The following is a 23,161-nucleotide window of genomic DNA, read 5'->3' as shown; positions in this document are numbered from 1 at the left end:
TGCAAAAACTGCTACATTTACAAATGGCACCAGTCCTTTGCAATGTCTCTACAGTGCCCAGTTGCTCCCGCTTACCTCATCATCCAACTGTAGAGATTAAATCATAAAGACCAAGCACCCACCTCAAAGTCTGTTAAAACCAGAAGGGTAATTCTTACCCACGGCCATTTCTAAACAGTGCCAATCCCAAAGGTATATAGAAGAATCATCAGGCAATGCCCACATGAGATTTGAAAAAAAGTTGTAGGTTTCAGTTTGTCTTTCTCTGACCTTTTTGGACCCATACCACTTCCCTTCTCATCCATTGGCTTCGGCCATTCCCTAAAGATTTCTCAGCTTAGTCCTTCCCTGGCCCTGAATTCTGCCCATAGAATAGGCACTAGCCTATTTGCTTCAGGCTCATCATTCCTTTTCCCCAAATCGAAATTCAGAAGACAAGGTAGGCATCGGCTTTCAATAGCTGAAGATCAGGAGACAACAGGAAGCCCCCTTTTGACTACATTTCACTAGAGCATGAGTAAATACAAGAGAGTTAATCAAACGGATTGCTCCCATCTCAATCCAGAAAGGAAGGCAATTTGCAAGAAATAAGAACATTCATAACATAGCAAGTTTCCTTTCAGCCCCAGCCAAACTCGCAATACTCATTTGCAAACAGGAGGAAGAGGAGGACAGAAAATTGCTGTTTCTTCCATATTCACTGCAGCTGCAATTAAAGAAACACCAAAACATTTGCAAACACAATTCCAGTAAGTTCTTAGTTCTTTCAAGAAAGATTTTATTTCAAAGAACACTTCACTACACCTTATCTTTGTAGTCTGTCAACACAGATGAAATACAGCAGTAATAGGCAACTTGAACAGTGAAAAAAATCATAGTTAGTTCAGAATCAAAGTCATACAGCAAAAGCCTTTTCCCAGTACAGGCTCAGTGTAAGGTGGTTTGCCTCAGGAACAGACTTTTCCTTGGCTTCTTAAATATGGTGCTCAAGAAAGCATGAAAGAGCTCAGGAGAAATCACCTCCTTCAGATATTCCAAGGCTGGGTCACAGGAGTTTGCTACAATGAAGAACACAGACTTTATTCCTGAAGAGAAAAAAAAAAAATAAAGAACAATTTTACATCAGGAGAAATATTTATAAAACTGAATTTTATCTTAATCCTAAGCACTGGAAAGTTCAATTTACAGAATTCTGCTCAATATGTTTCACTAAGAACCAGAGAGGCCATTCAAGACATAGGAACTTAACAGTTTAATGCTTCTTAAATTATTCATTTGTCTGACACAGATGGGAGTGTGTCTGTAAAACTACCCCACCTATGTATGAAATACTCTTCTCTGGATGATGTGGCTAGACACCACTCATTAACTACACTGTTTCAGGAGAAGAGCATTTAATAGTGCATTTTCACGACTTCTCACCTGTTTGCATTTGGAGAAACAAGGTTTCACAACTTCTTCAGTATCTCTGAGTTGTCCCATGTTCAGATAGAAAACCCCACACCCCACAGCCATCCAACAGACGTTTTGAGAAAGAGGTACAAACTGCCTACTTTTTGATAAAACACTGCATATTACTGGTTTTGACTAAAAGGTAATGTAAATTAGTTCAGACTTTGACTGATTAATGGGGAAACTAGGATTAAAACAGGATATCAAACTTAGGCCCACAGTATGGTTACAAAATGCTGACTTTGAACTACTTAACATTCATATTTATGGGACAAAAGTCAATCTGCTTTGATAAGATACCTATATCTTTATTTTCTCCTTCTCCAAATGATCTACAAATCTACAAAGAACAAATTATGAAAAGAATGAGAAGGAAAGTATAATGAAAGATGGTAGAGATTTCTTCCACAGATTTCTTGAGACAAGATAAAATGCACCAATTTTAAAAGCAGTCCAGAGTGGAGAATAATAATTTAACAGGTTTCACAAAATAAAAAAAAAAGCAAGAGCATAAATTTGATTATTAAAATACAAGATTACCCAATTGCTGCCAATTTTTTCTAAAAAATTCATAAGATATCTCTATTGTCACTCTTTAGGAAGTCAATTTTATCATTATGGACAGAATTCTCCATCATAAAGAAACAGCATAAGCAAGACCAAACATCAGAAATATCTTAGTAAAAACAAGTTTATTCATTTGTATTTTAGGTAAATATGTAAATAGTCAGCAAAGCCTTTTTGCCATGACTGTAAACTTTTTATTTAAAAAATTATGTTAAAAACCAATACAGTAATTTCTGTTAACACTCTAAAAAAGTTGTTCACATCTTGAAAGAAAATACATTAGCAACATCTCCCAGCAGAATCAATCCTTAAAAAAGTAAAACTCTAGGTGCAGAACTTTTCTACAGTGTAGTATCTATCCTCTACATTTTAATTTAATCACGTGACTGAATATCATTCATCTCTATTGTCTCTGGAACATGATCAAGAGTATATCTTAAATAGATGATACTCAATGAAGTGTTACACATTGCCACAGGTACTAACATTATTAAAAGAGTGCACAATTGAATTTCACTAACAAAGCAAGACCTTTCTATATGCTGCATCGTAACAGTTAATTTAGCTATATGCCTTTAAAATTATGTACGTTTTCCAAGGAAAAATACTAAAAAAATCCATGGTCCAAATTCTGCTCCCACTTGTATTCACAGGATAATGTAAGCACCATCAAGTTGTAGTTTATAGCTGAAAAGCATAGAGAACCAGTTTGTTTGTGAGTATAAGGGAGAGAAGAACTTGACCCATGTCTGTAAACATTCACAAAAGTCTGCAGTCAAAAGTGCTGGATAGGCAGCCTACCCGCAGTACAATTATTTCATTCACAGAGGGGTGTTGGGGGCAAGGAGAATATTATGGAACACTATTTTAGAGGCGAGTTAGAATGTTTTTATGTACTCTGGAAAGACATATTCTCAGCTAGCTAAACCATACTCCAGTTAAACATAATTCACTGCTACCCAAATATAGTACAGCATCATTTCCTAGCTTTCTTTTTCAGACAAAGGAGTACTCAATTCAGCAGCAAGCCCATGACAATATTTCAAAGCATAAGAAAACCCCCACACACCTCTAATTTACCCTCCCCTTAACATACTATTGATGCTAACAGGAGATCCTCATATATACAAAGAAAATATCCAAAAAAATAAGCTGACCTTGATCTATGCACACACAAGAAGTGTGCTTCTAGATGAAAGATCATCTACAGCTTTAATTGTCTAGTTTCAGCCTAGATCTCATTCTACATTAACCACATATACCATACAAAACATAACAGAAAGATAGGTGCTTATACACACTATTAAGTATACTTGTTCTTCCCACTCAGTTTGACAGTCAATTACCCCTATTTACATAAACGTCTGTTTGAATGTTCCTGATCCTGTAAGACACCAAACATTCCAACTCTTAAGATTAAAGGAGAGTCAAGGATGCTCAGCAATTCACAGGATCAGACCCTGAATCAATTGAATGCAATCACAAATTAAGTTTGACATTTGACACAGCCTCCTGGAATAATTTTACCCTCATGTTTTCCCCTTCTTTGCCAACTCAGACCATGCTCCCACTAATGCAGAGACAGCCTTCAAAATGAATAGGATCAGGCTCTGTCAAGCAAACATTCCAGTCCTTAAAAATGTCTGGTATTTACTGCCATCCACTCTGGGGCAGACTTGTCTGCAATGAAAATGGTGTTCCTGGTGTTGATGGATAGTTAGCAAAACCTTCAGGCTGAGCTGTATAGTTCTCCAGAGCAGAAGCAGAATGTGCCTTTAAGGAAGAGAAGAAGTTAGGAAACAGCACTGATAAAAACAAGGAAACAAACAAAAATCTGAATCAAGCAAAATTTCAGCCATGATACCAGTCCAACTCAAGCCAAAAAAAAATTATTTATAATCTGAAGTGTGCAAAGAACAGAGATGAGAAATGCATCTATTCACAGATGCTAAACTGTAGTGCAACTATTTCTCTGAAATACCAGAGAATGAAGAAAGCAGTTGGATTAAGAGGGAAAACAAAGAAATGTTAATGGCATTTACTGATTTGGAAGGCATAGCTTAATCAGGAGCTGTAGTATTTCAGTGAGTTCGAACTTCCTTTCTCTTCACTGCTCAAGTAGAGAAGTGTTAATTTTAGTGATTGAAACTTGTAAATAAGAAAAATGATGTTCCCTCAATGCAATCTGCGTACATAGATTTCTACAGAATAAACAGATTCCTGAGCTGCAAAAGCAGCATGGCCTAATAACTTGCTTCTTCCAATCCCCTGATATTCAAAAGATATCTGACAATATTCTGCACACTGAATAGTACTTAGACACATGCTCCATTTCAACATCTGATGTGTCACAGAAGATAGAAAACATTAATTCAAGACACTCAACTGCCTCTTTTAGTGTTTTGTGGAGAAGGACAAATTTCCTACAAGAATCCTTAATCTGCACAGAGGTTGTTTTTAACAAAAGACAAACTAAACATGTAAACACAAAGTCTGATGGTAGTTTCAGTTAACTTACGTAGGTTGATGAATGAAACAAATTGTTTCATGGACAAGAGATGATGAGACTACACATTACCCAAAGCCACTTCAAGCTTGTATTACAACAACTGTATTTGTGGGAACCACCAAGAGAAAGGCACAACCACAAGAGACACAAATTCAAGACAATCTGATTACATGTGTAAAGAGTCATGTAACTCACAACAAAGGGTCCACGAAATCTGTAAGTTATTAAAATGTCAGACTGGAACTGAGCACAAATTTTGCAAATACATGGCCAGGTCATTAGATTTAACACGCACAGAGCAAAAATTTCATTTGCATCATCTTTTCTTTCTTTTACTTCTCCCCATTTTACAAAGAGTTTTTGAAAAGGGTTTAATCACATTCATAACGTATAAAAGCACTCTATACTAGCCCTGAGTAAAAAGTTAATATCAGTTGTTCTTTATCATCATCCTTGTAATCAGTTCTCACGCAGGTCAGGGGTTTTAATCATTTACTGACTTAAACTAATCCTAAGAAGTTAGCACGTAAGTACATGCTCAAATGATCACTGGAAACAAAACAGTACTAGCAAATAGGCATGTTACCTGTAGTAGTGCTGACTGTGCAGCTGCACTATGCTGCAATTCCTGTAAGGAAGATTGTGCGGCACTTTGGGGAAAGCCAGGGATACCAGGGAGAGATAAAAGACCAGGAAAAACCGCATTTCCTGGTGTCTGTAGTCCAGAAGTCAAGCTGAAACAATGTCAAAATGAAGCTATTATTAGGAACATCTGCATCGTGTTTTATCCTACGTTTCCCTCTCTATAAGATTATGTCTATACAAATTAGAAAAACACTTCTTTTTCTAAACCTCATAAGGTCAGAATTTCCAAACAGAAACCCAGACTTTACTCACCTACAAATTATTCATGCACACACAAACCAAGACTGTCTGAAGCACACCTTAGAAGGGAACTCCGAATTTTTTGTACCTTGACTGTGCCTACAATTTGTACTCAAAAAAACTTTACAGACAAGAGGTAATGCTGAGCACTTCCTTAAAACATAGGAACATCTAAGACATTGTCTACTATTACCTGTATGTGTCAATGGATGCCCATGTGGAATTCATTCTTGTAAAAGCCTAGAAGGTGCCAAGTATCCTCATCTGGGAAATAAGATCACTCACTGGATTGAACTGTCATAACAGGGACTATTGAGGACAACCTATTTAGTCACTTCTCTATCAGCTTCTAAAGTGGAAATCTACTAGTGAACTAACTTTAAAAATTATCTGCAATTACTAACTATGAGCGAAAATAACGTCTACACCAGAAGTAAAATCAGTGTTTTGCTCAAGACAAAAAGAAATAGTTCTGACCTCCTTCAGAAACAGAAACATACCCAGCCTGTGCAACAAGTGCAGAGTTGAAGTTTGAGCTAAAGGCCGAGGCAAACCCTGGCAGGACCGGAGCTGGAGATGGGGCTGTGGCAGCTGCTGGCAACGGTGCAACTGCTGCTACTGCAGAAGATGCCTGGAGGCCAGGGAAAGAAGGGAGAGCAGGAGTGACAGAGGGTGTGTTAGAGACAGGAAAACCAGGGAAGGATGGGTTTGATGATCCCAGAGGTCCCTGGGCAACAGAAAACAGGGAAGGGACAGCACTGGACAAGTTAAGCGAGAAGGGTGGAGCTGTTGCTGTTGCTGAGGCGGCGAGTCCTGAGAGTACGGCAGCAGTGGAACTCACATGGGGGGCAGACACGGCTGAAGCGGTTGTAGACGGAGTAGCTAACAAAGACCCTGGGAGAGTGACGGGTGGTGTAAGTGCTGGGTTACCAGTAAAAGCAAAGTTACTGGTTAGAGACGTAAAAGGAGGAAGTCCGTTGAACACAGGGGCAATGGGAGCAGAGGAGCCATGTGGAGCGAGGGAAATGGAAGCCAGAGAACTGGAATTGTTTAGAGGAGCACTCAAAGAAGAGAGACCTGACAGCACTGGATTCAGGGAACTGGGTAAACTGACTGGCACTGAAGCTGCTGAGGTGTACGCACGCCCAAGTGCTGACAGGCCTATAGTGCCATGAGAAGGGCTGGCTGCATGAGGAGGACCTTTGAAGGCTGAGAGGGTAGGACTCATGGGTTCTGTTTTGACCAGAACTGGGATACTTGTGGCAGCTGGGGCCGATGAGAGCTGCTGGTCAGGGTTAGTAGGGCTTGTGCCATGCAGGAGGGAGGCTGATGAGCCACAGTTGACTGGAATAATTGACGGTGAAGTGGTTAAAGGTGACTGTGCAGGCAATGTTGGAGTGGAACTAGAATTGGCTACAGATGGGGATGGAAGACCTGGAAATATAGCCAGCCCAGGTGTGGAAGAACGCTGTGGTGTGGGGGTGGCTGATGGAGTGTAACATTTGTTGACAGAGGAAGTGGGAGGGTCAGAGCTTTGATTAGCAAGAGCAGATAAAGAAGCGAGCTCACTTGTCACAGCAGAAGGTAAAGCAGATGAATTGATTAATGAAGCGTCATTTGATGTCAGAAATCCCTTTAAGACAGACAAAATCGGGTTAGGTAAGCTTAGTGAACCAGGAATGGTAGTGGCAGGAGAATTAGCAATTGTAGATGGAACAGGACTAGAAATCCCTTGGGCATTGGGCGGCAAAGACAAAGGGAGGCCAGCAAAAACTGATGACAATGGAGCAGGATTATTAGCAGAAGCAATAGAAGAGGTTCCAGAAAACGGGAGGCCAGCAAATGGTGTAGTAGCAGATGCAAAAGCTTCACTAGGCGCAGGTGTGGCACATGGAGTGGAAGAACCTTGTGGAGTAGGCATAGCAGTGGGTATAGAAGCCAGCCCAGAAAAAACTGCAGGGACAGGAGTAGAGGTTGCACTGTGAACAGATGTGACAGGAACACCAGGCAATGAGAGGGATTTGATGACAGTAGGGGTTGGGGTGGATGGCTGAGATGTATGGATGGAAGAGGAGACCTGTCCTGGAAAAACAGGAAGGACAGGGGTAGACATGTTCATCCCAGAGATGTGTGGAGTTGCAGGTGTTAATGGATGGCTTATTGCCTTGACAGGTGATGGGGTAGGGACTGGAGTAGCAGCAGGTGTTGAAGGATTAGAACCATGAGGAGTAAAGAGCTGATTCGCTTGTGCAGAAAAAGCTGCAAAGAAACAAAACCAGTAAGAATACTTGAAACTGTCAGAAATGTTTAAAATCAACACAAAAACATTTTATACATCATTTCAAAATATGATACACAGACAATAGCTAACACGCAATGTCTATATATAAACAATGGATACTGAAACCTATGAAAACAAACCAAAAAGGTACATACAAACACATCACACAAGTCGTACATCATGTGGGCTACCACTCCTTTTAAAAACATCTTGTGACATCTGCTACCTCTTTATGATATCATGCAAAACAGTCAGATACACTCAAATATACTCTGTAGGAACACCTAAGTGATACAGGTAAACACCCTCCCTCTAGTCCCTAATATTTGGCAGTACCCAAATCAGCATCAGATCACCTGGGCTCCTCTGCATCCACTCTCACTGAAGGTCAGAATTTCCTTCAGAACCAGTTAATTCAATGTATCATGATTTCAGAGAAGTTTAGTCAACAACTGAAGAAAGCTGATTTCAGGTGCTGGTAGTTTTCTTTCCTTCAAAATCAGGTCATTCTCTTCACTGTGCTTCCTTCAGATTTTGATTCTAAGAAGGTACACTTTTAAATTCATGTATCACACTACAGTATTAAACTAACATGGACACTTGACTTTATCAACAAATATTTCTAGAAGTCTTTAGTCAGGTGTCTGTAATCAAGGCGAGCACCTGCCACTAAGAGTATCAGCTTGTGTCAATCCTACAAAGTAAGTTATAGACATCAGTCAAGCTGGAGGAAAACAGGAAGGCACACTGTGAATGGGGAGGTGGAGATTAATGGAAAGAAGCTGCATTTAAGAACACTAACATGTCAAGCACCTTGATATGCCTGCCTCTAGTTTCCTGTGGAATATGAACATGTTAATAAATCATTCCTCTCAAATCACTGATCCAACCAGTCAAACTCATCACCCATAACTCTGTAACGGCATAAATGTCTCTCTTGCCTGAATTCTACATATATACACACAAATCCAAAAAAATGAATCTTTTAAATCTAGGACCTAAGTTGATATGACAAACTCCTGTTTTGTGTATATTGAAACTCTAAAACTAGCTAGTTTGCAAAAAAACTATTTTCTTTTACATATTCTTTAAAAAAAAAAAAATAGACTGCCCAGCTCTGTTCTTTCCTTACTCTGTTTCTAAGCTGAAGATTTTCCTGAAGATCACAGTTATTTAATCCTGACAGCCAAGATAATCAACAAAATACAGCTGCAATAGAATCCAGAGCTGTTACTGAATTTCTCTTAATACAGAAGATTTCGTTCCTTACACTGTATTCATTTAGCTGTATTAACTGCCTTGTAAAATATAGGCACACTTGTGGAGGGGTATATAACAATAAAGTGAGTCTTTGAAACATTCTGTAGAAACACCCCTGGACATAGTGAAGAAAAAACAAAACATAACTTTTTTTTTTTTGTCCCTAAGAATATTTACAGTAGCTAGACTTATCATGGTCATTTTATCTATTTGCAGTATTTGTCAATATGCCTGACTCAACAGTCAGTAGATTCTAAGCTTCTATTTGTCAAACCTAACAAAGTATTATCAAAGCCTTTTTATAAGTAGTTCCTAATGGTATTATTATGATTTATACTAAGCATACAAAGCACTACACAAATAAAAACAACAAAAAATGCACAACTGTCTTTGTAAAAAGGACAGGATCTTAAAGGGTAAGACAAAAGTGCAGGTAGACATAGCTGGATATAAGTCTGGGATAAGACATTCGAGAATCTCTGAATCTCCCTTGTATTTCTACCTTCCTATTGCAACTGCTATAGGAAACTAAAATGTGAATGAGTTTTCCAACACATGTCCAAAGTTTCAACAACTGCAAAGATTTATTGAAGTATTTCAGTGCACGACATTGCAAAACATATTTTGATTTAGTTTTTTACCTGATTTCTCACATACTTATATACTTAAGAGTATAAAACTTGGTTAACATAAAAGGATGAGTTTTAAAGTTATAATGCTTCTAAGCACCGAATACCTGATGATTTTTTTCTCCACTCTCAAGGAATCCTATTCCAACAGTAGTTAAACAATTACAATCTTGTGAAGACCCCACTAAACAAGTGAGTTGTTAACATTTTCTGAACAAATAACAAAGATACAATCAACACAAAAATCCCCCTGGGAATTTGCAATTTACCTTGATTTTGGGAAGGTTTTGCTTGGCTGGAAAGGTCCTCATTTTCTAAACAGAGAACAATAGCTTGTTATTCAAAAGCAAATGAAATTCCAACAGTGAATGATCCACTTACTACAATGAACTGTAAAATCAATACAATCAATATTTTTAAAGATATGCATGTTTTACCTGATACCACTTGATTAGCAGTGTATGGTGGAGGAGCTGGTAAGCCTGGAGCTATGACATTAGCCATTGGAACTAAGCCAGCATTGTTGTAAGCACCTAAAATAAAAAATGCAATACACATCTGTTGTCAAAAAACCCATATCTCCATGAACCAGTAGGCATCTTCTGCTTTAAAAGAACATTTTCAAGACTGTAAGACATTCCTTCATCAAAAAGCTAGACTAGTTAATCATCTGGGCTGGATGTTGGCTTTGGCCAATGTCTGCCTGAATGGCATGAGTTGTGATTCAAATTTTACTAGGAGCAATTCTCCTGAGAAAGTATGAAAAAGTCAGGTTTCAATTCCTTTCAGTTTCATTTTGCCTGAACTCTAAGGGAAGGAGTGATTCAGAGTGCTGCAGCATCATTGGTTCCTTTCATATTCCTCATTTAAAGTCTGTGGCAACTCCTTCTTTATCATTAAATTCTTGACAAATAAAAAAGAGAAACACAGACCAGTGACCATGACCAGCCCTTCAACACTAGCCAGAAAATTCAGAGGAAAATGTTCCATTTCAAATACTTCATCTAGTATTCTTCAATATTTCTTTAAATGTTAAGAAATTCAAGTGGGTTAACAAATTATTTTAATATAAAATTCTTAGTGCAATTGATGTATTAAAAATACCTTTATTTCCTCTTATTTTTTTGGAGCAACTCAAGCTGTTGTATTGCTGTGGTATACAGTTCTGATGAAGAACATAAAAATTTAAATTGCAGGAACATAAACACACTTCACAGTGGTCCTGAATGAATAGTTTAGGAGCATAAAAACTTGTGCTTCATGGGGAAAGGTAGCACTCGAAAAATACTGAAAGTGCAATAATTTGTCATACACGACTCCTTCCTATTTCACATTTCACAATTGCACCTGACGTTAAGATTTCTTGCACGACAACTCTTGCCTAAAAATCAGAAAACAACTAACAATCATTGTATCACTCAGGAAGGAAATGTTAGAGGCTGAAAACAAAACATCATTCTGACCATTGCTTGAAAACAATCACATTCAATAGTTTCAGGTCAGCATCTGCAACCTCATCAAACACACACACATAAATATATATATAATTTCAACAGTTATGAGTTCCACTGTCACAAGAACTCTCTTAAAAAACATGTTGCAGTCTAATAAGGCCCTGAAACCTCAAAAGCTGTTCATATCCTAAAATGTACTAATATTTATATCTAGTCACAGGTCAAATTTGGTACTTTAAGTTACTCTGAATAGGACTTATTTAATATAAATTTTAGCTAGTCTGCGAGTTTCCCATACAGTTTCCTGGGAGCAAGTTATTTCTTGGGCATAAATAATCAGTCTTAGTTTAGCCACTTGTAGTGCCCATTTTTCCAAAATGGCTATAAAAAGACTTGCAAAGATCGGGTTGATTAGATGACTCACCCTTCAACAAGCATGCTAAGAGTTCTACTACACTTTCTTATCAACTACCTTAGAAATCCCTAACATCAGTGAAAAGCAAATGTCCTAACCAGAGCACTCCTTGTTTTGCAGTAGGAATTGCAAGATTAAGAAGGGCTTTCAGGTACTGAAAAAAAAAGACCAGTCAGACTATGTAAGTACTCTAACCTCCTCTTCCTAAGAAAGGGTAATTGTCTTGCTCCCTTCCAAACATGTCTGGAATCAAACAACTGATGGAACAGAGCAAAGAAAGAGGAGTTTATGAATAAAGGCTCAATCTTACTTAAGGCACAAGGCTACAAATAGACTAAAAGCAGGAAAAGGTAATCACTATGTCCCTTCTGAGACTGAAATGTGCTTTTCTTTCAGGAAACTGTAGGTAAAGCTGAAGGCAACTGAAAAAAACAGATTACAAGTCTGAACCTTCAGCTGAGAGAAACATATTACAGACCTCCAGTAAGTTCCTACATAGTTCCATCCAATTCAGGGCCGTGGCTGACCATACCCTAAGTTTGGTTCTACAGCAACAAGTCAGACTCGACAGGCTAAAGCCCAAACCTTGGTCAAATGTTACAACAAAGTCACAGCCCTTGTCTAACATGCACAGTATTTATCCATAAATTAAATATTTCATCATCAGAACAGGATTGTGAATTTTCCTTATGATGTGGATGTTGGAAAAAGAAGTCAATATATTCCTCTTTTTATCAATTCTGCAGTCATGACAAGAAAAGGTAGAAACCAGTACTCAGAACACGCCAAGGAAGCACAAGCCAATTTCAGAGATGGCCATGGTCAGAGAAACTAATACTTGACACATTACTTAAAAGGCAAATGCATGAAACAATAGTATCAAGCTAGAACACATAGAAGCCTTACTTGGTGCAATAGTTGCATGTGGCCGACATGGTGGGATGGGGTATGGAACTGGTTTGTGTGGATTGTAGGTCGATGGAGCCTACATAAACAAAAGGAAAAGGCAATAGTGAAAGCATTACCTAACGTATCTCAGACAAAAAAATAACATTCAGATACTACTACATACAGGCATTCTTCACTACAAATATACGTGATATGAACTTTATAATATCCATAGTCAGTGCAAGTATTTCACTCTTTTCTGAAAAGAATGAAACAAACATCACTTTCTTATCAACTACCTTAAAAACTCCCTGAAATCCCTAACATGAGTGAAAAGCAGATTAGATTTTAGATTTAAATTTTAATATGAAACTGAGCACAGTTGGGAAAGGGAACTCCTTTCTGCCTCACAGTTCTCGCACTCTGCAGTCTTGGACTGACATCTCGTTTTAAAGATTTAGCACATTCAAACCTAACCAATATTTCTGACAGTACCCGTGCCTTTAAAATAATACAGCTTTGTAGGAAATGTTTCATAATAAAAGTGATAATAAAATATTTGAACAATACTTCAAAAGAGTACTAAGCTCACTGAAAATTTGTCCCACATGTTTAAGAATTTTGAAATACAGATCAGCCGTGTTGTTAAGAAACAAGAAGCTCCTTCAAAAGCACAGCTGTAATTCAAGTTCCCAAGATGCAGGCATTTTTTTGTCCATGTAGGAAATCCTCAGAGATCAGCTCATGATGGACTACTAAAAATGCTTTTAGCTTTCTCTTCTGCTATTGTAATTTAAATTGTTTTCAAATGCACACACACTGTATCAAGCAGAGAATCTCCTCTCCACAGCTAAAAATTACAGCTTATTTTCAAGCTAAATAAAAAAATACTAGGTCATATTAACTTCATTATAGAAGTTTAGCTTCAATTAAATTGCTGCTCTACAGTCTTCTTGCAACATAACAGCATTTTATAATAAAGCCTCATTGAATCAGCTCATGGTTGTTTGGGGTTTTCTTGAAGTTTCTTTTATTTACTCATTTATTAGACATACTGGTTTGGATGGTCCAAGTATACGGGCTGCTATTCCCTTTCCTTCATTAGTACATTCTTCTGTGTCCTTTTTGATAGGGGTTCCCTGAAACAAAAGAAAATTGAACAAAGTATTAATTTAGAAGTAAATATTGATATAGAATTTCTGCCATATTTGACTTTTTCCCAACTACATTTGAGTTTTTAAACTTCTAAAAGTAACCATGTTTGCCAGAAAAAACAACAACAGTCCTTTAGGCTTGTAAAATGATGAGTAATAGCATTCCAATAGCTTGGTTTGTAACACCGAGCTTTTGTAAAGAGAGGCGTTTTAAACAGTCCAGGTTGGTGATGGAATTCTGCATTTTGACTTGTGGATGTGATAACATATTTCATAGTCCCTTATGTGTTCACAGAAAATACTTAACATGGTTGTTCAAGAACTACACTAAGATTAGCAGTAGTACTGTAGTGACCATATTAAGCCATCTTATCAACCTACCAGTAAGGCTCTTTATACCTCTCCTGATTCTGCCAAATACTGCTGTATTTTACAATGTGTTTCTGATATGAACAATGTCTAATTTATGAAGTAATCTTTACTTGAAGCAGCATAGAAAGAATGGGCAAACAAAAATAATGCAAGTTGTCTATAATAGCGGAAGGGGGTATTAAAAAACGGACAAACAAAAAACTCCCAACAAATGCACATCAGTTTTGACCCCAGTCCTCCTTCCATGTATATCAATTCTGGTTTTGGTTATACTACAGTGAATCCCAAATCAAGAGTTCATTTGTGAAAAGCAAAAGCACACTTACTGGAAAAATTCCATTTATGCGGCTTGGTTTGCCCTTGGGATAAGGATTGCCAGGAATCATGCCACAGGATGATATCATAGCATGAGGAGCCTTACAACCTGTCTTGGAAGCCTGCAAAATAATCAAGAAAGAACACTATTTGCTATCAAATTCAATGCTTTAAAGGAATTTTACTATTTCATGACATTTAGACTGCATGAATCAACCTACATGGAACAGCTGAAATCTTTTGTCTCAAATCTTTTTCCAAATAATCCAAATAAGTGTAAGGTTCTGCCAAAGTCCCCTTTATTTTGAATAACTGTATTCGGACCAGTTCTGCTCAGACTGAACTTGGGCTTAAGCCCTTGGTTTTCTCTAAAACAAACACAAACTATTTCCTTCCGCATTGGTTGCAATTCTGTGCTCCCTTTTCCATACATTCCTAATGCCTACAGAAACTTCCCCTTTTGTTGCACAAGCATTACATAGCTCTTATCTTTTTGCAGTTGCTTTCAGCTTGTCTTACACCACCAGTTCCCAACAGTCCTCATGCTAAGCCTTGACCCCACAATGACCATAAGGATGGAAACAATACTGTATTTGACAGAATCAAGGATACTAATATATCTTGATTACCTGTTCAAGAATTCTTCTGCATCTTTTCTTCTCTGACATATTAATTCTGAACAGATCTTCAATAAGGCGATAATTCTGAGCATCAACAATGTTGCTATAAAGACAGTGACAGACAATTACTGCCATTCCATTTGCATAAGTAGAAATAATGCACCGCTGAAAAGTGACCAACACTTATTTAGCCACTACCCAACAGTACATTAAAAAACCATAATTAGTTCAGATCATACTATTACTATTATTAGAGTAAAAACTTCCAGCCTAAATATGGACTTCTTATGTCTTAAGTAAATCATGGTATTAGAATTAAATATCAATACAGAACAATGGATGATGATGGCTAAACTTTATTGCAAAAATAACTAAGTTGAAAAAACGAATCTTGCATCACAACAGTTTGTTAGAAAGCTTTAATTGCTACCAGCACACAATTCCTAGCACAGCAGAAAACCTGCAGCTACTCAGTTTGCCACTGTTTCTTGCTCGTCTGGTAAAAAAAAAAAATTTTCATCTAATTTACTCCAGAATGAAAAAGATCAACTCCTGGTAGTTCTCTCCAAGTTCTGAACAGCTAGTGAAAGTCTTCAGATAGTTCCAAAAAGAACTCTTCCTCTCTTCTCTCCCCAAAAAAACACTAGACACATCAGGGAAGACAAAATGTGTGAGTACCAGGAGACCAATGCCTGCTTCTACCTACCTTTTTCAAAATCCTGATCACACCATTATTCTGTCAAATACTACCTCTGCCATCCAAACTACTGGAAATACTATATAGTACCAGAAAGGAGGACTTCTCAAAGGAGGATATTAGACAGAAATGAAATCAGCAGAATGTTGAGTGAAGACATGAAAAATGCCTCAAAGAACGTTATTAAAACGTGAATGAACTTTTGGCTTTGTTCTCTAGTCCTGATTAACAAAGTAAGCAGCACATAGATTTGGCTTAGGATTTCTAATCAAGACTCCCTTATTATGCTCTTGTACTGTAGAAATTCAACAGCTAAAGAAGTTAGCAAGCTTTCCCCCCACATGAGCTGAAGTTAGCAACTGAAGAGTGCCACTGACTAACTTTCCTTAGGCTACCCTGTTTTGTTTTGGTCTGAAACAGACTAGGAGCATTCACATGGCTTCCTTAAACTCAACTCCAAAAGCCAGATTTTGGAGTCTGTGTCTTAATTTTTTTATGGATATTTATATCATGAATTTATATGCCCCAGAAAGTTCAAGCAGGCTGTAATATACAGCATTCCTAGGCAAGGCAGACATACTTACAGCAAAAAAAACCAAAACAACCCCAAACAGAACAATATTCTTATAATAAATCCCCTGAACCAAGCAGCAGAGTTCCAGTGTAAATATGTGTAAGTAGCAGATCCTTTGAACCAGCTGTGTTCAGTAGAAAAACCCCAACTTTCTCCATAAACATAGAGTATCTATACATCTTTTTTAGACTGTAGATTTGTCAATTTAGGAGATCTATATACTTAATTTAGAAGGCTTTTCGAATGCAAAAGAGGTCAGTTCCCAGAATGCCCTAGTCTCAAGTCTTTCACATTTCAGTGAGCAGAGAAATAAGCTTAAGGCCATCTTCATTTTCTACCTGATTTGAAGACCACTGTAAAAGCATTGCCAAAGTGGTAGTTTTCCAGCAGGCAGAAGCCCACAGAGCAGCATGCTCAGGACTCAAATGAACTGTGGAATTTTCCACAATCATAGAATCCTTGAATGGTCTGGGTTGGAATCATCTAGGTCCAAGCCCACTGCCATGGGCAGGGACATCTTCCAGTAGCCCCAGTTGCTCAGAGCCCCATCTCGCCTGACCTTGAACACTTCCAGGGATGGGGTATCCACAGCTTCTCAGGGCAACCTGTTCCAGCCTCACCAACCTCACAGTAAGGAATTTTTTCCTAATATCTAATCTAAACCTACTCTCTTCCAGTTTGAAGCCATTCCCCCTTGTCCTGTCACTACATTCCTTGTAACAAGTCTTTCTCCATCTTTCTTGTAGACTCTCTTCAGGTACTAGAAGGCTGAAATTAGGTCAACTCCAAGCCTTCTCTTTTCCAGGCTGAGCAAATCCAATTCTCTCAGCCTTATGTCTACTTCTACAATGTCTACTTCTAATTCTTCTAATTCACAATCAGTAATGGATTTATGCTTTACCTTAACCAGGTACAGTGCCTCCTTCTAGAAGTATGTAAAGTTTTATATACCCAAACACTAGCAAAACCAATACAAGTTAAAGGAATACAGCATGAAAGATACTTACGAAGCTAAGATTTCAAGGGCAATAAGTTTATCTTTACTGAATGTGAAGCAGTTGAGAATATTAACCATTTTTGATGCTGGAACTGCCACTATTTTCTGACAAGAAAGCAAGAAAGAAAAAAAGTGCATATAAAATAAAGCAGTACAATTATTTTAAACTCAGAATACAACTCAGTAACAACTTCACATGGTGTGTTTTAGCAAACACTTAACAGTCTCTCCCTCCCATTGGAAAAAGATTCTATATGCTAAATTATGAACAAGCAGTTTCAAAAAGCACTCACCCAAAACAAAGAAATCAGGTAAGTTAACAATAGTTACAAAGGGTTACATCTCTTTCTGTGATACACAGGAAAGTAAAAGACACTTTAGTCAGAAAAGATACCCTGGTTAGAAGTATGAAGTTTCATAGTTTGATAGCACTGAAGAAGCAGCACATAAAGAGGAAACTTTGACAATTATAAAGGGTACAATGAGTCATCAGTTGCAAAAGTATATATCACAAAATTAAAATAAGATTATAAAAGCAAATTTATTCCACAAGATTATGTCACAAGAACTTACATGTTGTAAAGCCTTTATTGCCTTGAGCTGTGGTTCAGCCCAGGAAAAGTATCTCAGTAACTCAACAACCTGCAATAGTAAGGCCTTCAATTAATCTTTTAGATATACTAAAAATGTATGCTAACAGCATCAATATGATCTTTCCATTTTTATAGTACAGTGGTATACTGTTAAAAAACATCTGTCTGCATGTTTGATTATCAGTGCCTACTAGCATCTAATGGTTTTTATCTCTTAAGTAGGCACTTAAAAAAATCTATGCTATGAGATGAAGATTTTCTATGGAAATATTTAGAATAGATACTTACTACTCTATATATATTTGCATGTATGTGCAACAATGAGACTGTATTAAAATAAAAAAAGAGTCAACTATCTATGAAAAACCTTATAAACATCCAGTGTCTCAAACAGCCTATTTACCAAATATACACCAAAAAAAGTCAGCAGAAAAAGAAACAGGGGAAAAAATATACATAGTATCAAAATAAGTTGGATAATTATTACTACATGCCTGTTTAGACAATACATGCAAAATAATCCTAAATTCCATTATGATAAATTTATACAATTTTCCACACACAACTGAAAATGTAATTACTTTGATGATAAAACAACTTGGAACTATTTTTCACAGTTTAATGCTGATATAACAAGGAATTAAATATTCTTAGTTAATAAATAAAAAAGCTAATGTGATCAGCTTTGGTATAATTGGAAACAGTCTGCATTATTGAATACACAAAAACAATAGCTCCCATTAAACCCATGACAGTGTTGGCTTTACCTGTTCACTAGAAAAGTATCCATGAACATATTCAATAGCTTTTAATTTGTACTCAGTCAATACAGCCTAAAAGATACAGAAAAAGAAGTTATACAATTAATTGCCCAAAAAGTATAATTATAGCACAATCATCTACTAATCTCTTAATCTAAAAATTTCTGCCCCTACAAAGTGGCATTTGCATCAATCACACCACAGCATTCTGAAGTAACAGTATATTCCTTAGATAGTTCAGAATGGTGAAAAACAGAAAAAGACTTCATTTTTTTTTATTGTCATTTATAACTGTGCTGAGAGAACATCATCATCATCATCATCACTCTTCTTTTTGCCCCAAAGCTTTATATCAATTTTATGAAGGGACTGGATAACAAGCTGTATAGAAAGAATTAAGATTACAGCAAAGCTTGCTCCAGAGGTGAATGATGTCTCATCATTACCTTTCAGATTGCTAACTTTAACATGCAATCACAAAACAAACAAAGTGCAGTACTTTGATGTAGCACTTTTAACTTTGTGGCGAGACAGTTCTGTTGATAACCATGTGAGCTATCTAACAGCCAGGACTTCCTTCCTCTCCTCATACCCAGTCAATGAGATGGGTACAAGATGTAAAGAAGACAGGTGACAACTGAATTCCTGCCCCAAATTGGTGCAAACACCTTTCTTCCTTAGTTTCCAAGTCTCCATCTATTGCTAGATCTCATGCATATTCTCAAACCACCTTCAGCTTCACCCCCACATCCATTTCTATCTGCTTCCCACTAGCCCTAAAATCTACTCTAAATTTTTTTGTTCCTGTCCCTTCACACAGACAGATGTGAAGGTCTTCACTGCAATCTGACTGTGAGTAGCACAGGTGCACGGAAACTCACTTGGATACTGTTTGAGGCAACTCTTTTCCTTTCTGTACCTTATTAAGAAATAAACACTACCAGACACACTGAAGTCACAGAGGGAAAAGAATTTCTCTCTTCATGCTCATTTTTTCTTCTGTCTCTTCCTTTTCCATGTATTTTGGAAAAGAGGGTGGTATGTCATATTTTTTTACCAAAACAAATGTTACTTTTCTTTCTTAAATCAACAACTGAATGACTTTGTAATAAGAACACAAACAGAAACTACTGCTATGTATATTTATGGAAGAAACAAACAAACAAAATCCCCAAAGTTTATTTTGCTAATAATTATAAATATGGGGAAAATAACACTAAGCTACACAAGAAGACATTTAAATAATTGTTTCTCCTAATTGTAGGACTGAGAATGGAACACACTAGCACAACTAACTTATGAATCACAAAGAAAAAACTTTCTACCACAGAGCTAGAAACAAAGCTTAGACAAAAACACAGCAGCAAAGACACGAAATCAGCATTTGGGCAATGTTACACTGCAACAGCACAGCTATTATTAACATGGCACAGCACTGATCCTTAGATCAACTGCAAGTTGGGTTTACAGGAATACAGGCAGATAGCATAGAGGAAACATAATTGCCTAAAATCACATGTCAAAACCCTGTTGTCTGAAGTCTTTAGTAATCACAGAGCGTATTCTGAAGGACTGCACTGCAGTAGCAATAATTGAAACGTTACTCCTTCCCACCATGAATTCTCACAGAAAGCATTCATGTGCAAGTTGTTCCTTAATTATTTTTTTTTTTGTTCCCAGATTTTCCACACAAAATTTTAACCAAGAGGGAAGTCCACACCCTCAAATATCTTATTAGGCTGTCATGTTTTTAGCTGGTTATACACATACCTATTTTATAAGGGGGAATTTATGACCGTGACCTTATGCAAAAATGCTAGTAAATGCAGATGTGATAAAAAAGACTCATCCCTGGGGTTTCTGTTGCACACTCATTTATACCTCACTATGTTGCAAAATAATAATACTGCAACTGCAGCCATCAACTGGGCCTCATGCTGAAGAGAAACTCAACTCTAGTACCCAAGTCCAAAGGAAATTTACCTTTCCTAGACAATCCAACATAACAAAAAAAGCCCACTTATTACAAAAATGCTAAGGATCCCTTTTCTGCCATGAGGCAATCTTATCTGAAACAAGCCCTTCATTTTCACACCAAGACAGCTTTAGAAGGATACATAAAACAAAATACATTGTTACAGACTTCTACTTCCAGGCAAACCAGGAAAAATTAATCTCAGAGGTTCTGATTTTTTTCTCTTTTTCCACCTACAGCGTTACAGTAACTATGCCAACCACTAACCTTTAGCTTTCCTATTAAATGCAGGCCTCAGTGCAGAGAGAGAGACCTGCCAGACACCAGGAAGCCCAGGTTTGTGTCTCAAGTCCCCACAACTAGCAGGTATTTTGCTCCGTTAGTTTTTAAAGAGGGGATGCAGAAGCACAGCTCGGAGCAAGCATCAAAACATAGGATTTACATCCTGGAGAAGCTGTGCAAACACTCTGAAGCTGTGAGAGATGTGGCTTCCAAGGACTGCTGCGTGCAGCTTTGAAAATCAGCTCTTATGTCCTACTTGTGCATCGTATCTCTTCATGGCTGGGCTTCACAAACGAAGATTTTTAAAACGTAGATACTTCACACTGTCTCAGGTCAGGCCAAGTAAATGCAACCCTTTTCCCCAAATAAGAGATGCTTGGTTATTTTGGTTTGTCCTAGTTAGAACAGCTGGGACCAGTTCATCACTGGATGGGTGTAACCCAAAACTGTATTTTATAGCCTTCCATGCCATTTCCCACAAACCGTTATCAATGAACCATTTACACCACCAGCCCAGAGCAGGCTGACTCCTCAGGCTATAAACTAGGTGTTAAGAGGCCTGCGAGATAGGAGGGTGTTTCTGTCCTCACACCCATTGTGGAACCCCCTGCCCTGAGGGAGGTACTGGGCATTCCTGCCTGAACTGGAGAATATATAATCTTGGAGTCTTGGAACCTTTTTAACCACTCGTGAGATCCAGAGGAAGACTGCAGACCACTACTCTCAACTAGAATGCAGACCACCACTCTCACCAACAGGTTTTCCCCTCTCCTTTTACTTTGGACTCAGGGGGCCCAAAGAACACCACTCTGTTCATGTCCCAGGGTGCTGGGTTATATATTTGGGTTTTGTGGGTTAAAACCAACTGTTTGTCTGCATAATCGTACTTATTGTATTATTTTATTAAATTGTTATTCTGATTTATAATCTCTCTTTTGAGTTGGGTTCATTTCCCCTGCTGGTTTACCTTTAAACCAGCACATGGTTTTTGTTCCTCATCTTCCTTGACAGTGAAAATGCTGCAATAACCTTATTCAAGTGCTTATTTCAAATAGGGCTCTTGAAGCACACTGGTTCAGTGGCACCAGTCTGGACATCCTGTGCCAGTTTTATGAGACAATTAAAAACATCTCAAAGCGAGGAAGCACGTCACAGAAGTTTTACACTGTTACATCTGACACACAAAAACTGGAATACATCAGCAATACAGGATTAGTTCTTCACACGGTGGTGAAATTTAGTCTTTATTGAATCCTGAAGGGATTATCAAAGAACACAAAACCCCTCACCTCGTGTGTTCATCAAGAGGAACAGAATCATAGAATGTTAAGGAGTTGGAAGGGGCCTTAAAAACCATCTAGTCCCAAGCCCCCTGCCATGGACAGGGACATCTGCCACTAGACCAGGTTGTTCAAGGCCTTATTCAACTAGGCTTTGAACATTGCTAGGGTGCGAGCATCCACAAGCTCTCCAGACAACCTGTTCTAGTGTCTCACCGCCCTCACAGTAAACAACTTCTTTCTAATATCTAACCTAAAGTTTCCCCACTTTCAATTTGTACCCCTTACTCCTTGTCCTACAGCCTATAATCAAATTATTAAACTAACATGATATAAAAAACGAGAAGTTATTACCTTCCTAATTTCATCCAGCACGGTTTCAAATGATTTCTTATCCATCTTGATTAGTTCATTCAATGCGTGGAGGAAATAAAAAACTAAATAAATTAAAAAAATTTAAAAAACGGAAAAAATCTGGGCTAAAGACTTAAGAGTCCTCAAGCATACCGAAAAAAAAAAAAAAAAGAGAGAGAACGTAACAAAAAAAAAATCTGGGCACTGAAGGCGGTCCGGGCTCTCCTCATCCGGACACAGAGACAAAGGCTCCCGCCGGGCGCAGCTCAGAACGCCCGTCACGGCGCGTCCCGGTGCCGCTCGGGCCGGCGGTGGGAGCGGGAGGGCGCGGGGCTCAGGGACGGATGGAGCGGCAGGAAGGGGCGGCAGCCGCGGCCACTCGGCTCAACACGCGGCGCCGAGGCCCGGCCTGCCCGCGCCCGCCCGCGGGGCGCCCCCGCAGCGCATCGCCCTGCGACCCCGGCGGGCAGAGCCGGCGCGGCCCCGAGCGGCCCCTGGGGAAGGCGGGGAGGGCAGGGCAGGTGGGGTAGGCGGGGAAGGCGGCCCGGGAGCGGCGCGAACACACCGACAGGACACCCCCTCCGCCGGTCCCGCCTCCCGCCGTCGCGCCCCTATGGCATCACGGCGCGGACTGAGGGCCCTTTTCTACGCTGGCCGACGACACTGATGCCTGCGCAGGAGCGGCGGGGAGTCGCGGCGGGCTCGCCCCTCTCCCAGCCCCCGGCGCGGCGCCGAAGCGCTGAGCGCTCTGGCGGGACCGCCGCCGCAGCCACTGTGAGCCGCCCCCTCGGCGCCGCCTCGGGCCCGGGGCCGGCACGGCGCGGGGAGCAGCGGCCGCGGGGCTGGG

General features: G+C 38.8%; 1 protein-coding gene across 2 annotated transcripts; it reads right to left on the bottom strand.

Moving 5' to 3' along the window:
- Window positions 1-750: 750 nt before the first annotated feature.
- Window positions 751-23,063, bottom strand: PROSER1 (proline and serine rich 1). Of its 2 annotated transcripts, none has more exons than XM_064645809.1 (13): window positions 22,315-23,063; window positions 18,430-18,495; window positions 17,643-17,711; window positions 17,080-17,174; window positions 14,811-14,904; window positions 14,193-14,303; window positions 13,396-13,479; window positions 12,359-12,437; window positions 10,021-10,116; window positions 9,853-9,897; window positions 5,914-7,672; window positions 5,115-5,262; window positions 751-1,085 (listed from the first exon to the last, which is right to left on the bottom strand). In XM_064645809.1, the coding sequence occupies exons 1-13, from the start codon at window positions 22,357-22,359 to the stop codon at window positions 1,080-1,082; spliced, it is 2,697 nt and encodes an 898-aa protein (XP_064501879.1). In that variant the 5' UTR covers window positions 22,360-23,063; the 3' UTR covers window positions 751-1,079. The 2 variants fall into 2 exon arrangements, with proteins under 2 accessions (XP_064501879.1, XP_064501877.1); XM_064645807.1 differs by lacking the exon at window positions 751-1,085 and adding an exon at window positions 2,126-3,792 and having other exon boundaries at window positions 22,315-23,061.
- Between the last annotated feature and the right edge of the window lie 98 nt (window positions 23,064-23,161).

Source organism: Pseudopipra pipra, chromosome 2 (assembly GCF_036250125.1).
Source record: "Pseudopipra pipra isolate bDixPip1 chromosome 2, bDixPip1.hap1, whole genome shotgun sequence".
NCBI classification, from domain to species: Eukaryota; Metazoa; Chordata; class Aves; order Passeriformes; family Pipridae; genus Pseudopipra; species Pseudopipra pipra.
This window is presented reverse-complemented; position numbering and strand designations above follow the sequence as displayed.

Excerpts from the sequence above, each read along its gene's own strand:
- PROSER1 (XM_064645807.1), bottom strand. The coding sequence starts at position 22,359 with ATGGATAAGAAATCATTTGAAACCGTGCTGGATGAAATTAGGAAG. Across the intron at positions 14,304-14,810 it reads GCAGAAGAATTCTTGAACAG|GCTTCCAAGACAGGTTGTAA; the intron begins GTAATCAAGATA and ends ATTATTTTGCAG. Across the intron at positions 9,898-10,020 it reads TGCTAATCAAGTGGTATCAG|AAAATGAGGACCTTTCCAGC; the intron begins GTAAAACATGCA and ends TTCTCTGTTTAG.